Source organism: Terrapene carolina, unplaced genomic scaffold (assembly GCF_002925995.2).
Source record: "Terrapene carolina triunguis isolate 2854851 unplaced genomic scaffold, T_m_triunguis-2.0 Scaffold93, whole genome shotgun sequence".
NCBI classification, from domain to species: domain Eukaryota; kingdom Metazoa; phylum Chordata; order Testudines; family Emydidae; genus Terrapene; species Terrapene triunguis.
In genome coordinates, this window is record NW_020664444.1 from 13,221,896 (window position 1) to 13,238,189 (window position 16,294).

At 40.8% G+C, this 16,294-nt stretch overlaps 1 protein-coding gene across 4 annotated transcripts in view; it reads left to right on the plus strand.

Annotated features, from left to right (window-relative positions):
* Positions 1 to 16,034, plus strand: part of PDGFA (platelet derived growth factor subunit A) — a 31,670-nt gene extending 15,636 nt beyond the window's left edge. Inside the window, exons 5-8 of one of the 4 annotated variants that reach the window (XR_002909193.2) lie at positions 7,996 to 8,122; positions 11,502 to 11,584; positions 12,587 to 12,700; positions 12,804 to 16,034. Coding sequence is in view for 2 of the 4 variants with exons in the window: in XM_024219472.2 (XP_024075240.1) it covers positions 7,996 to 8,122; positions 11,502 to 11,557 (183 nt within the window). In the remaining 2 variants the exon portion in view is untranslated. The remainder of the gene's footprint in view (positions 1 to 7,995; positions 8,123 to 11,501; positions 11,585 to 12,586; positions 12,701 to 12,803) is intronic. The other 3 variants (XR_002909194.2, XM_024219472.2, XM_024219481.2) reach the window with 3 other exon arrangements.
* The last annotated feature ends 260 nt before the right edge of the window (positions 16,035 to 16,294 follow it).

The following is a 16,294-nucleotide window of genomic DNA, read 5'->3' on the forward strand; positions in this document are numbered from 1 at the left end:
TTCCCTCCTTCCCCTTTCATTGACAAGGTGGTGAGATCATAGCATGCTTAGTCACACTGCAAAAATGTCCACCCAGAAAGGTCAGTGAGTGGGTTTGCAGACGTATTATCTCACAGGCCAAAGCAAAGGAGGTTTCTTTATGCCCTTGTGGACAAAGTTATCATTTATCAGTAAGTCAGAGTGTTAGGGCTGGAATGCAAGGACTTCATGCAGGTGCAGTGAAGGTGGGTGCAGGCGTTAGGGACATTCCTCTCCTTGGACTTGATCCTAAGGCCACTGAGGTCAATGGAAAGCCTCCCATAGACTTCAGTAAGCATTGGATCAGACCCCTTGTACACCAGGCAGGGGACTGCTGTAGTCTAGCTGGGGAGCAAAGCAGTGCTCTGGGCCAGCACTGCTGGTGGCACTGGCCTCCCACAAAGGGGCAGGGGGACAGGGGTGCTTTGACCTTTCTCCACTTCCGCATGAGCCAGTGGACCTGGCTGGCATTAATACAGCCGGGCACAGGCTGCACCCTTGCAGAGGGTGATAGAGCTCACACTCCAAGATATGCTCCCTTTGGGGCTCCCTCTGCCTTCAGGCCCCTCTGAAGTCTCCCTACCTCCAAATGCAGCCAATGGTTTTAAGAGTCACAGCGTGATCCTTTATTCTTAGCTTGAAAAAAAGCCACCTGATACTATGGAATCTCTTTCCTCGCTGAGCGATCAACAAAAAGCAGGGTCTGAGAAGTGGCAACACAGAGAGCACCTATGTCGGATGGGTCTCCCTTTCCCCACGGGAATATGTTTTAAACAATCTATTCATACCTAGCATGAAAGAACATCCATTTGATTGAAATGAAATGCCTGTTTTAAAGTCATTCTCCCTTGTTGACCCTCAAGTGCTTATAAGCACAAGTTCTATTGCTTGTATTTTTATGCTAACATACTCGAGGATTCAGGAATTGGAGCAGACTTGAAGTGTTTGCTGCTTCTTTTACTGAACCGCTGAGTATCTTTTCTGACCAGGTTTCAGAGTGGTAGCCATGTTAGCCTGTACCAGCAAAAAGAATGAGGAGTCCTTGTGGCACCTTAGAGATTAACAAATTTATTTGGGCATAAGCTTTCACAAACTGGACACCATTAAATTAGGCTTGAATAAAGACTGGGAGTGGATGGGTCATTACACAAAGTAAAAACTATTTCCCCATGCTAATTTCCCCCCTACTGTTACTCACACCTTCTTGTCAGCTGTTGGAAATGGGCCATCCTGATTATCACTACAAAAGTTTTTTTTCTCCTGCTGATAATAGCCCACCTTAATCGATTAGCCTCGTTATAGTTGGTATGGCAACACCAATTTTTTCATGTTCTCTGTGTGAATATATTTCTTCCTACTGTATTTTCCACTGCATGCATGCGATGAAGTGGGCTGTAGCCCACGAAAGCTTATGCCCAAATAAATGTGTTAGTCTCTAAGGTGCCACAAGTACTCGTTCTTTTTTCTGACCAGGCTACTGCAAACTCTGAACCATGGTGCAAAAGCAAATTGCTCAGTCCTGCAGAATTTTGACTTTGGGAATTCCTCTGTGATTAGCACATGGCAAGGAATCCAATCGCTCCCTAGTGCCAGCTGGTGGAGTGTGATTTTTTTTTTTAATGTCACTTGTGGAAGTATTTTCTCTAACTGTGCATGTTGCCGCAACAAAACTCAATTCATAATGCTTAGAGGTTCCATTGGTTTTATGCAAAAAAAACAGGAGTACTTGTGGCACCTTAGAGACTAACAAATTTATTTGAGCATAAGCTTTCATGGGCTACAGCCCTCTTCATCAGATGCATAGTCTGGGTACTCTTTTGGCTCTGTCAATCTGTTTATTCACTTCAGCAGGTGGGTATTGTAGTTTTAAGAATGCTTGATAGAGATCTTGTAGGTGTTTGTCTCTGTCTGAGGGATTGGAGCAAATGTGGTTATATCTTAGAGCTTGGCTGTAGACAATGGATCGTGTGGTGTGTCCTGGATGGAAGCTGGAGGCATGTAGGTAAGTATAGCGGTCAGTAGGTTTCCGGTATAGGGTGGTGTTTATGTGACCATCGCTTATTAGCACAGTAGTGTCTAGGAAATGGACTGCTTGTGTGGACTGGTCTAGGCTGAGGTTGATGGTGGGATGGAAATTGTTAAAATCATGGTGGATTTCCTCGAGGGCTTCTTTTCCATGGGTCCAGATGATGAAGATGTCATCAATGTAGCGCAAGTAGAGTAGGGGCGTTAGGGGACAAGAGCTAAGGAAGCGTTGTTCTAAGTCAGCCATAAAAATGTTGGCATACTGTGGGGCCATTTTATATTCGTTCCAGAAATATGTCAGGTAGATGAAGTATTTAACCAACCCAAGGACCTGGAATATCTCTTTCTTTGGCATTTCCTGAAGTTTACTTAACTGGGTCAACCCAATAGCAGTCATGAAAAAAAACACATCTTTTCATTCAGCAGCTCTGCCGGTGTGTTCCTAGCCAAGAGAGCAGATGTGGACATTATGGAGCAAATCCTGTTCCCAGTGCCAAGCCGGAGTAGCTGAGCTGGGTGCTAGGGATCTCTGCAGAAACAGCAGGCAGCAATCTTCCTTTCCAGGCTGTGGAGCAATAGCAGAAGGGCTCCATCCACTACCCTTATCCTCTACTTCAGCTGTAATAGCTGTGATGGATTTGGAGCTGCTCTGCATTAATTTATGAATATTCCACATTGACCTGGTTAATGGGATGTTTACTGTATGGATATGCTGGTGTAATTCAATAGGGGGTTGTTGGGAAAGACAAGCAGGAAGGGAAAATGTAGCCCAAGATAAGTCACTTCTCAGCAAACCAACACTTGAGAGTCATTCAGAGACAGTGCCAGGGCAGGAAAGGGCAGATATGCAAGAGATCAAAAGAACTCTCGCTGATTAAAAAGGAGCACTTCCTCAAGAGAAAGGGGTAGTTGCTCAGGAGAAGCAGACTGAGATGCGGGGACCTGATGGGGGTATCTGCCTTGGTTACCGTCAAAGGATGATAAGCCTTTAGGTAAGACAAGCAAGCAGATAGAGTGTTTCTTGTTTTAAAATTCTTTTTCTTGAAATGTCTTGTTCCTTCTGTTAAAAGAAACAATGCTTTGGTTTTAAGAAGGCTGTCTGATCCCTGGATATCACTAGACTCCTGAAGGAAAGAACTGCAGGGACCCAAGTTCAGTTAGACCTGCTGGGTAAGAATGGTTGATCCACAGAGTGTTGTAGGCCAGGGCCTGGTGTAAGAGATGGAGAAATGCAGAATTCCACTCCGCCATGGGTTAAGGTATGAAGACTGGGATACATGACAGATATGTGTTGCTTGGTGCACTACTGGAAGGTGTTCAGATACTATGGTGATGAGTGCAGTATAAGAACTAGTATAGTAGAGAGCAGATGCACTCAGTGAGACCAGAAAGGAAACAGAGGTGCAGCTAGCCCGGTAACTGTGACAATAGCCTCCACAGTCTTTGTATCCCCCATCACATGCAGGGGTCAGTGGCTGGTGAGTCCCTACGGCAGTAAATCCAGCAAGCCTACACCCAGAAAGCCTGCATGGCTCCCCTATCTGGCCTCCTCTACACTGTTCAATGGAACTGTAGTAGTTGCTCTGCCAGCAAGGCCTTCTGGACTAATTATGCGTATCCTGGTAGGCTGTCCATGGGGTCACACATGTATGGTTTAGGGCCATGGACGTCTAGGTAGCAAGAATCCATCTGTAACAAAGCATTTCTTGAGGAGTGTGGTGGGTTCTTATCTCTTCAGTGTCCCTGCCAGTGTCCAGGGCCAGGCCATAGTTTCCCTCTGAGGTAGGTTTAGTGCTTCCAGCCAAAACAAAAGTCCTCCCCTTCCAGGGCAACCACACAAATCCAAAGCAAAATGGTCCTCTGGTCCTCCCAACAATCCTCCATCCTGAGGCAAAGCTAATCAGATCCTCTGTCCTCACTGGACTAAGTATTCTCTTTTCCTGTGATTCAGGGCTAAATGGCTCCTTCCTTGGTCCACCCCATTCATGTAGGGGTGTGAAAAAGGGACTTCCTCCTACTCTTTCTGGAAGCACCAGTCTGAGTCCCTAATTGTGTAGCCAAAATCAGGCCTCAAGCCCTCACCAATACTGTTTTACCCTATATTTTTTCCTTCATGTGCTTTGTCACTACCCTGGGTTTCTTTCACTAGGCCTCCTCCTAGGTCCTTGCCACAGCCTCTTCCAGGCTGTTTCCTCTGCTCTCTTGGTGAAGAGCCACACATCAGGTCTGATCTCACCCCGGTTTCTCCTCTTCTGAGGAAAAGCTGCTCCTTATATTCCCTGATGCTTCTTCCCATCATGCCTTGCAGCATCATACAATTCCCAGTGTCCCTCTGGGGACTACATCTTTCAGGATTCTCTTGTTTTGTTCTGAAATGGGACCAGGCAATAACTTGATCTTTAACTTCCCTTTAAGAGCAATTACAAACCCCATAACAGGTAGTGTTATAATCGTTCTTGTTCTATAAAACACAATTGTACGATGACTTTTTGACCTACTATAGGCAAATGCACCTTGCCTCAGCTGTGGTTTGACTCCAGCTGACTTCTTTGTGTCTCATTAAAACCCAGTAGACCTCTGTCTTCGTTCTTTAACTTGACCCCTCAGTTGCAATTTTTAGAATTGCCCAGGTCCATAGAGCTTCACTCCATCATACCGTTGCTAATCCACTTCTGAGCTAGAGCAAACGGATGCCTTTGTTAGTCATTTCATTTCTGAAAAGTGTCCTAATTCAGGATTTTATTTCATGCCTGGTATGTTAAACAGGGACCATCCAAGTGGGCTTTGTTGTTGTTGAGTGTTATAATAAAAGTCATCTCCCATGCTGAGAGGTTTCTTGTAAGTTCTTGTACAGAATTAATTTTGTTATTATGCTGGGGGGGTTCTCAGGGTTTTCATGCCCAGAGTCCTGCCTTTTTCCTATGCTCGAGTCCCTGATTTCCATGAGATTCTGCATTGCAGCCGGCCTGGGAAAACTGATTGCCATCCTTTATGTATCACTGTTGAACAATCTGAAACCTTGCCTTCCCCTTGGAGCTGAGGATACCATCAAGTGTTCCCACCAGACCAGATATTTTTATCTGAGCAACATAACTTTCCCTTACACGCCTTCCCCTCTTCTCCACACTCCCTCCCCTCTCCCTCCTCACACACAATAGGAATGTGGAATAGAGACCATAGAGGTACAAAACATAGACCCTAACCTACCTATTATGGTACAATTATTTCAATGTAATATTAGGGGGAGATTAACCCCACCCCCATAAATGGAACTTATCTCCCCCATCGTTTTTAGAAGTAATATTTTTTGTTGTTGTTGAAGGTTCTTGGTTTTGTTGCATTAGAGAAAGATGAAAGACGCCCATGTTGAAATGAGTGGCTTGCTGAGGACTAACCATGTCAAAGCAATGGATAGTACACAATAGTGTGTGGTTATCCTTCTCTTGCGAGCAACAGGATAGGGGGGAAAGAATGCTAACCTAGAGTTGGATCCTGTGATGTCAAAATAGCCATGGCATTTTACATCAGCTGAGAATCTGGCTCAGAGCCTAATGTTTTAGCTTAGCATTAATTATAGATCCCATGGTGGCAGCAGGTGTTATGAGACAACACAAATTTAGGAATTTAATTGTATTTGATGTTGCTTTAACTTGAGAAATTGAATGTTTACAGCACTTTATAAATCTTCAACCTTCACTTACGTTGCCTGAAGGAGAAAGAGGAGTCCGGGGGCTGCTTTTTTGTTTGTTTTAATTTACAATGCACTTCACTAAAAACGGTAGCTTTTAATGGGTCAATGTGAAGTAGGTTATCATCACAGAGTCTCTAAGTATCTCCTCCTACATCTTCCAGTGTGTGTAGTACAAAGTAAGGAGTGGAAGGTGTGTATATATAGGTGTCTGAATTTGGAAAAAAAATAGAGATGGCCTAAAATAAAGTTAGATTACAGTTTTAGTGGCAAGTAATTTTTGATGACGCTGGTTAATTCCAACAATTGGAATAAGCATGACAGATATCAAAGCCATTTCATAATTGCTGGGTCTCTTTCTATGTCTCTGGTTATAGAGGTCTTAATCGCTGTTTGTTATTGTGAATTTTAAGGATTAGTCATCCTTTGATGCTGGGTGACTCAGATGTACCAGATATTTTCAAATCTTTGCATTCAAAGCCTTGCTAGAGTTATACTCTGATAGAAGAGCCGGAAACATATTGCTGTGACCCATAGTTGACCCTTCAGCAGGGCATTCTGACATGTTAGAGCCAGCTCTAAATCTTTTTGTATGGAAATCTGACAGCCTCAGAAAATGTCTTTAATGTGGACATTTTAACTACTGCATCTGTCCGTGCAGAACTATTGTTTGCTGGGTAAATGCAAATAGGCTCCAGATCTTGTTGACAAAGGGGGCAGTGACTGAAATGTAGGTTTGAAATCTTGGCTCTGTTGAAGTCAGTGGCAAAACTCCCACTGATTTTAATGGGGCCCAGTATTTCACTCTAGGCTTCTGCTGCTCTCATTCAGATGTCCATTGGTCAGGTGTGTCCAGAAAGCCAAAGGATGGTTTCTGACAGCTGGGAAGTATAATCCCCCCTGCCATGTTATGAGAACGACTTGCCGCTTTTAGAAAGACAGAGGGTCAATGTTTTCTCAATGCTAAGATCAAGGAGCATTAAAACCCCCAACAAACAAATCCATACACAATTAGCAAAAGGGTCTATTAAAAATTTTGGACACTGATAATTTTTTAACAACCCTGCCTATTTCATTGATATACAGATGGACTGGTGCTATGTCCTCAAAGCACCACATGTGTGTCAATCATCTGAGCTGTGCATGGGATCAGAGACCCAGTCTCTCGATTTCTCTCTGTCTCTAATTTATATAAACTAATACAGTATCCGCACTATTTGGTTTCATTGCTCTCCATGACAGCCCATGTTTACAGCCCCCTACAGTCAAATGGGAGGCATATTTTGGATGTCTCCCTAGTGCCGAGCAGTGTTGAAATGCAAAGCAGCTAGAAGATTCCCCTTTGGGTGTGGTTCTTCCCTCAGCACAAGGCCCTATCTATATTGGTTTCACTCAGGTTTAATCTCAGTGATGGTTGCACAGGGCTCTAAGAAGGTTAGGCTGGCCCGTATGGATGGGGCCAGTGCATCTTGGAACAAGATTTAAAATCTGTGTTCTACCTTAGCTCTCTTCCTGAGCTAGAATACGGTCCCTGCTAGTCCACCAAACTGTGTTAGAACCTGTTTGTACTGTACTTGTACTTGAACCTGAAATGTACCTGGAACCTAAATGCTAGTGAAATATGTACTCAGTGCATCTGAAGAGGTAACATTTCCATACAGTAGAGAGAGAACATCAGGCAAGATGGATGTGTCTCAGCAAAGACTTTAAAAAAAGCTTTTAATCTCCTTTTCATTTTCCTCCTAGTTCTCCTTTAAAGGTAAGTGAGCTCTCATTCACCAGAGTTCCTGCAAGAAGCTTATAGGACAGAGAGAGGGCATCCCTTATGAGATATCATTGAGATCTAGGTTCTCAAACAGCACTGGTGCTTTTCCATGTCTTTGCTGTTTGCCTTAGTCTTAAAAACAATGGGTAGTTCAACATAACCCTGGTGAAATGTTGTAGAGAGAACAATATATTAGAATCTGTAAATTCAGTGACAAATGCAGATTTGAGACTGAATATGAAACTTTACCTTGACTTAGAAAAAATCCTGAAATATAGAATTGCTCAAACCCCATGAATGGGAAATCAAGCTCTTGGGGGTGGTGGTGGGGGGGGAAACCTGGTCTGTTTGGAACTGCTGAACTTGTATAAAGGATGTGTCATGAAATAAGTAGCTGATGCTCTACCAGATAGAGGTGGTTTATATAGATATGTACCACCTGTCTTAAGTCCTGTTAGGCATTAATGTGTCTAAGTACAAACACCATTCTTTTTTTTAGGTGGCAAAAGTGGAATATGTTAGAAAAAAGCCAAAATTAAAAGAAGTTCTGGTGAGGTTAGAAGAGCATATGGAATGCACCTGTACATCATCAAATTCTAATTCAGATTATCGAGAAGAAGAAACTGGTACGTCATCCTTTTATTTTTGTACACATACTTTTATCAGATGGGAACTTATATTTATAGTAAAGAATATGGACCCAACCCTGTTCCCATTGAACTAAATGGAAAAGCACTCATTGACCCCACTGAGAACCCCCCCTGTTTCAAAGGTGTGGAATTAAAACAGGATTTGGGTTGTATACAAGAATTTGGATTCAAAGTTGAAATTGCAGCAGTTTTCTTTAGTGCAGCCTTTAAATTAAACGTTAAATGCATAACATAAAAATCTTGCCTAACTAATTTGAAGGTTATACTACACCTCTACCTCGATATAATGCTGTCCTCGGGAGCCAAAAAATCTTACCGCGTTATAGGTGAAACCGCGTTATATTGAACTTGCTTTGATCCACCAGTGCGCAGCCCCGCCCCCCCCAGAGCACTGCTTTACCGCGTTATATCCGAATTCGTGTTATATCGGGTCGCGTTATATCGAGGTAGCGGTGTATTTGTATCTTGCTGGTAAATTCTATCAAGTAATGACTCTTTTGAGATAGAGTTAAGGCTGACAATTTACTTTACTAAAGGGAAAACTAAGTTTGAAATGAATAGAACATTTTATTTAGAAAGAATTTAATTGTTCAAAAGTAAGGAATTTTGAAATTAAGTTTCCTACTGCAGCCTTTATTCGGTTTCCATTTCTCTACCCATCTTTACAGAGATTGTTGCCAGTTGTCACATTAAACGTATGCCTGGCTTGTTGAGAATATGAATGACAGAAAAGGGGCTTTATGACTGTGTGGGGGAAGAAATACTTACTTTCAAAGTGGCTTTCATAAAAACTATGGCCCAGGTTCTCTCCTGTACCCAGATCCACTGGTCTCAGGGGCTAGGAGGCATTCAGGAAGCTGGGTACGTAGCCAGCTGCCCAGGCCTTGGCCCAGCCCTGGTGTAAGTTAGAGCAGCCTAGCAGTTTACTTTGAATTATGCCAGGTCACTGGGCACCCTAAAGGGTCATACACCAGTTTTAGACTTGGTGGAGTTCAGGTGCCCCCGGGGGTGAGGCAGTCAGTGTAGCAGCTGGTGATGATGGATAATGTAGAGGGAGGACAGGTACAGGTAGATCTTTGGCCTATCTGTGGCAGGGTTTTTTTCTGCAGTCTGTAGTAAGAACATACATGGGGTTATTGTATGATGTCCTGCCTATATCAGGAGATAAAGTAGTGTTTTCTGTTGCTGAGAAAATAGTTGGCCTGATAAACCATTAGGTTATTCCAGTTTGATGCCTGTGTAACTCCATTGCAGTCAACCAAAACACAAGATGTTATAATTTCTAGATGTAAGAGGGAGGATGATCTGGTGAAGGATCAAGTCTTAATTCCATATAGATTAGGGGACCTGATCCAAAGCCTACTGAAATCACTGGAAAGATTCCCATTGACTTCAGTGGGTTTGGGATCAGGCCCTAGCTGGTTAGCTAGTTTATAAATTTGTCTGTAGAGTTTCGGCAGGGAGAGTGGATTTCTGTACTCTATGTTAGGAAGGGATTGGACAATGATAAACGGATGGACGGGGTGTCTCTAGGTAGTAGCTAGCAGATGGGCAGGGTTACGAGTGAAAGCTAAGGTTGGTCCAGGAACCTTAATTTCTGATTTCCTTACTCTTGAGCATTTTATTGTTATTATTTAACTGTAACATTCATCCATTTCTCCCCCACCCCCCCACCTCCCATGAAAAAAATTTGCAGGCACAATTCTCTATCTGAAAGTCTTTTGTCTGACAGTTTGCTTGGTGTGGGTTTGGGGTGGCCTCTTGCTGTGGAACATTTTGGTCAATAAGCTCTGCGTGTGCCCATGGATACTATCACTGCCATAGGGACTCTGACTGGGCCGGGGGAGTCTCTCTGCCATGAGGGATTTTTCAGAGGTTGTACTCCTATTGATTACAAAAGGCCTGATTCTCCTCTCGCTTGCACCATATAACTCCATTGTGCCGGAGCCTCAGCTAGTGCAGATCAACTCCATTGATATCAATGGAACTGTGGCAGTTTACACCAGCTGAGGATGTGGCCCACTGACTTCAGTAGCGTTACTGCTGATTTACACTGGTGTTAGGAACAGGAGAATCAGGCCCAAAGTGTCTGAAACTTTTATAAGGAAAGTAAATAGGTGAAACTTCCCTGCTTTGGGATTTCTGACAAATAGGAAACTTGCTAAGGGTTCCCCAGGCCTGAGTTTTAGGCAAGTTTCTTGCTGCTCTCTCCTCCCCGCGATGACACACCTTTGCCTAGAAGGTCCAGGCTTCCCATTTATCCTTTATATTTGTATTCTGGAGTGTAGAAGTGGGCAGCCCATTGGCCTGATGTCATTGAGGCGGGACAGCAACTGGCTGGCTATTTTTGGGGCTGGCTTTAATTTGACTCAGTTTCCCAGCAGAGGTTACAATTTCTGTCAGATGCCTGGCTGAGATTGTAACTTGGGTGAGAGCACCTGCTGGAGGGTACCATGTCCTGCAGACACCTGGGGAAAATTCTAACCTCTTCAGAGGACATCTCACTAGCGCAGGTACTTAGCAAATGCAAGGCTCATGAGCTGCAGTTTTATATTTATTGGACTCAGAAGCTCATGTCAGCAGAATTTACCTAGCTGTTTGTCTTACAAGAGCTTTCAAGTTCTCTTGACATGCTTTGCTTTACATATAACCTCCTATAGGCCTTTCAGGGAAGTTATAATATACATGGAGAGCTGAAAAATTAGGCCTGTGCACTCGCTGTCATTGACCATCAACAGGTAACTTAAGCTGGGTGATTTTAGTCCAAGCTAATTTGAGTTATGAATGGACCAAAACATTTAGGAAAAATTGGTGGCTTTTCATATTTTTGTAAATTGTTCTATGTTCCATACATGAAAAATCTTATCTAATCAGCCTCAACTTTCCAAAATGTTTATTGTGGACAACGACTAAGCAGTTGAATTTTCAAAATGAAAAGCTTGTGTCTATGTGAGAAAAATGGAATGTCAGTTCAGAATCAGGCGTGTGAAGGAAATGATCAGAATGGCAGAAAACAATGATTCATATCCATAGTTATAGGTGAGAACATGTTATGGAGGGCAAGTTTAACTAAACTACAGGGACTGAAGGCAAATATTGAATACAATATGCTAACAGTAGTTTCAAGGCAGATCTCTCACCACCAACACCATCTTGGGTTACTGGAGCTTTGCTTTTATATAATTACTCTACTTATGCAAACATTATTTCAAAATCAGAAGTTATAAAGAAATACCTGTAATGCAAAAGATTGTGAGTATTCTGTGAGAGATAACAACCTGAGTGTTTATTACTTCAGTTTTCAACAAAATGCATTATCTTAGGGCTTTTTACCAGCCTGCCCTTATGTTAACAGGAAGGCGTAGGCAAACAGGTAAAAAACGGAAACGAAAAAGGTTAAAACCAACATAAAAACTACTGGAACTATTTGCTAATCAGGTAGGACCTATATGCTGAACACCCTAATGGCACAAGTAATGGAAAATGTAATCAAATATCATCACTCCAGCTTAATCACTGTTCAAAATCTTGACACTTGCTACCTCAAGGCTGCAAAGAGATTAGATGTGATTGGCTTTGATAATTCTACCTGCTTGGTATTTTCCCTTTAAGCTACACATCACCATAAGCATCTTACATTCTTCAGCTACTTCCTCCTCTTGCATTTTATTTATTTATTTATTGAGGGAGCTAATATTTAAGCTTCTTGGAAATCTCAAGTTCCATTTCCTCTGCTTTTTGTTTCATTATTGATTTCTGAAGTCTAAGCATCCCATAATAATGCATGATCGAATTGCCAGGTTACAAATGGTTTATGTTCCAAGCAGTCGGCTGTGAAAGCATAGAGTATGTATGGTAACTCTTATTACATGCATGACCATCAAACATTTTTTGGCCCGAACTGGGGACTGATTAAATATGCATCTGAAATTATCGGAATCACTGCATAATTTACAAAACAAGAGGACACCTGTTCTTCTGTAACAAGGCCCTGTATCAGAGAGCTAAGAACCTTCATTGGTCTGGGGGCTTTCAGAGGAAGACTAGGATGCAAAAATAGGATGTCATCAAAATTTATAAGGTTTACAATGCAGGAAAAAAACAAAACAAGAAACCCCTCAATACAAAAGAGTGGCTTCATCAGCATATTAGCGAAGTTTGATGTGACAGCTGTACAGTTTCCAAATTAAATATGGATTTTATATTTCTAAAATATCTGAAGTCATATGAGCTGCAACAGTTGCAGATGATTCTAGTGTTCTGAGTGGGGTTTAATTTGAATTTGCAGTAAATGTATCTAACTGCTGGATGATGGGGAATTTAATAATTCAAGCACTTTTTATTTTATTTTATTTTTTTGCACATGAACTCCCAATGTCAGATTTCATTTATATGGATGTATCTTTTTGAAAGAATGCTAAACTTGATATCCTGTTTCAGATTAACAGGTATTTATTGGGAGTAGTATGATAGAAGCAAAGATTTTGTAAAATTCAACTTTAAAAGTCAGCATGTAAACTCAATCAAAACAGCATTTAGAACTTCTTGTCCCAGGTTAGTGAATTTCATGCAGAATAGTTTTTTTTTAAAGACATCTAAGAGGAAAGGTCCTGTGATTCTAATCATGGAGTTATTATATCTTTTTTCTCTCCTGCAGATGTAAGGTGAAATAAGCTAGAAAAAAAAAAAAAGAACTTCTCTCTGGGACATGGATGTACATGGTTTGTTACATTCCTGAACCTACTATGTATGGTGCTTTATCGACTGTATACTTTATTTGTTCTCCTATGTGAAAAAAACTGGCTGAAAAGAACACTTAATGAGAACAAAGAGACAATGTACATTTGTTTAATGTGACATCAAAGCAAGTATTGTAGCACTCTGTGAAACAATAGGAAGCTTCCCTGTCCAAAAAACCACAAAACAACAAAACAAACAAAGAAAATAAAAAGACAGTTGAATGAATGGAGGATACCAAAAGTACAAAACAAAAAACAAAAATAAAAGAGGAAGAAGAAGAAGAAATAAAAAGACAAAAATCTTAAGTGAATAGTGGATTTCTGTCAGAGCAGTCAACGGTGCTTTATGTCAAGAAATGTGCCTGCTTTCTTGATGAAGATGAATGGACACAAATGGACTTCAGGCACAAAAAAGCAGGAATGTATCAAATGATCAAATGCCACGCAAACACTATAGAAACAGTACATCCTTGCTTGGTGGTGTTTTAAAGTCTATACAAAAAAGAATACCTTCTGGGGAGCCTTAAATGGATTTTTTTTTACACCATAAAGTGATTATTAAGCTTTCTTTTTACTCTTTGCCTAGCTTTTTATTATCTCTTGGACTACATTTATCAATAACACATATAGAAGACTGGTGTAACAGTAAGCAGAACACAAACATTATGGTATTTCTCCTAGTGGGATGCAAACTAATGAGATATATTAAAATAAAAATGGTATACCTATGCATAATTTTCTAGACGTTTCTTGGTTTATGTCTCCCAACCTCCCCCGTAATTTAAAGCATTTAAAAAAACCTGATGTGTGTAAACAAATCATAGGATATCCATGCAAATATCCTTTTTTTTCTTTGAAACGTATACCAGTTGCCTAATAGTGATATTGTGTTAGCAATTGCCATTCTTATCAGTATACAAATACTTTTATTTCACATGTTGGCGCTATGTGAAATGTACAAATTCTTGTATCCGCATTGTACAATGTCATTGTGGCATGGGAAAACCCTTGCTGCAAATAGTTGAACAAAACCTAAAATTCTTTATTTTTGGTAAAATGTTATGCTTTATGTGTATTCAACAGAAATATGTGTTTTGTAAAGGTGAAGTTTGTATTTTTATCTAAAATTAACAGTTTTATATACCTAAGAAAGCCTGCTATGTTTTCTTGAAGAAAAAAAAAAAAAGAAAAGAAAAGAAAAAAAAAAAAGCATTTTGTGGTCATATTTTTGTAGTTGAATAGCCCAAATACCTTCAAAATATATTTTAAGTATAGCAGGGCAGATAAAATACTCAGGCACCAACTCCTACATTTTCAAAGTGCAGAGGAATTTAATTGTTCAACTCCTCCAGGGACTGTAATGGGAGCCACATGGCTAATTCTTGTCTGCTGCTTTGGAAATGTAGGCCTGTGCCATATATATCATGCCTACCCTGTTAGCCAAAATCACTGCCCCAGCCTGGTGGTTTAGATGATATGCCCTTTGTGTTACAGTATTTGGATGATCACATTGGACATGTAAAATAAACGACTGGGTTCTATTCTTTATGAAACATCTCCAATAAGATGAAAGATTTCTCTCTCCTTTGTACATAATGACAAAAGACCAGTCTTGAGGATAATGTGTCCACCCTGAATTAAAAGTCTCAAATGTGAATGAACTCCAGAGCTTTAAGATGTAACAAAAAAAGAGAGATTTTGTTAACACATCACCCCACCCACTATAGCTATGTCCAATTTCAACCAAACAAAGCAATTTTAACGAACAGGCATTGGTTTCAATTGCTAATGCAGGGATAGCATTAGTCACTATCCTGTTTGCGATCATCTTCCCAGTGTATTACATTAAGCACCAAAACTGGAAATACATTTACTAAAACTATCTGTGCTTGTTCTTCACTAAGTGTACTGTTCACAATGTTATGCCCATGAATGTATGTGTCTGCGTTTAAAAGAAACGTGTATAAATTGTAATTTATATATTTATGTTTCGGTGGGATGTCAATAGTGTTGCTCAGTTTTGGTTTTTTTTTTTTTTCTTTTGGGGGTGGTTGTCTAAAATAGCTAATGAAAAAAGAATTCATATATCTCTATTAAAATCATGTAGATGAAAAATATTATGTGACCCGCTCAGACATTTTGAAAGGATGCCAAAGTCACTTAAGTGGAATATTGCATGAGCGAATTTTTCAACTAAGGTTGCACTGGCACAGTAGGGATTAATTTAAATCACTCACCTGGGCCAGATCTTCAGACAGTTTAATTTGGTGTAGCCCCATCGATTGTAATGGCGCTGTGTGTGTACACCACCTGAGTATATTTAATCCCTGATGAAAATGCAAGTACAGGCATGCATTTTCCTGGTGCCAGCATAGAAATCTATTATGCCAAGTTTGAAAGGAGGAGAGAATGAAGACTGAATGAAGAACTTTCTGGTAATTATTTGTCTGAGATTTGAAATCTGTAATTCATTTTGTTACCAGGAATTAGGAGCATACAAAGTCTTTATTTTCAAACCCAGTGTTTACATGGTTCACAGTAGCAATCATCAAAGTCTTAGGGCCAGATTCGCAGCTGGTGTAAATTGACGAGCTCTATTGACTTCAGTTTACATCAGCTGAGGATCTGGATCACAGTCTTTAAAATATTGCTGAATGTTATAATTTGTGCCATTGATTCTATTCCAGTTGAAATGTTATCTGCAAGCATTTCCAGCATTACTGTCTGTTGAATCAGTCCTCATCTATTTCTGTGATATAACAAATATAACCAGGAGGAACAGTAACATTATGGCTTGTGACTCAAAATAGCATAAGCAAGAGACAGTAATTCAAAGTTAAGTTGGGCATTTTGAGGGCCAGATCCTCAGTTCACGTAAATCAACAGCTCCAGTGACTTCAATGGAGTTATGCCAATTTACACCACTTGAAGGTCTGGTCCTCTACCGTTTACTCATCCCCTTTGGTCTCAGGTCTTGCAAGGATCTCAGATAATTGTGTATGGTTAATGTAACATCATGTTCCAACACTTAAGCACCATAGGTGAGTTTGAGAAAAAGAGTGTCAGACTTAACTTTGAATTTCCATGCTTTGCAATGGTTTGTTTCACCATTGTGCTGTAAATTAAACAGTTTTCTGTGCATTCACAAACATTGTGCAGTGGTGTCTTATCTCTGCTTCCAGCATCAATCCAGGAGGGAATTGTTGATGATATTGTCAGGGAAAGAGGAAGCCATGTTTTGCTGATGTTTCAATTGTAACATTCGGAGTGTCACAGAAACAGGTTCAGGCACCCGGGAACCAGGAGGTATCTGATTGATGGCCTGTATTTGTGCTTTCCTGGGAGGTGGGGGATTACAGAGGGTGTAATGAAGCAGTAGGAAACATCATTGTTATCTGGAAATCATGTC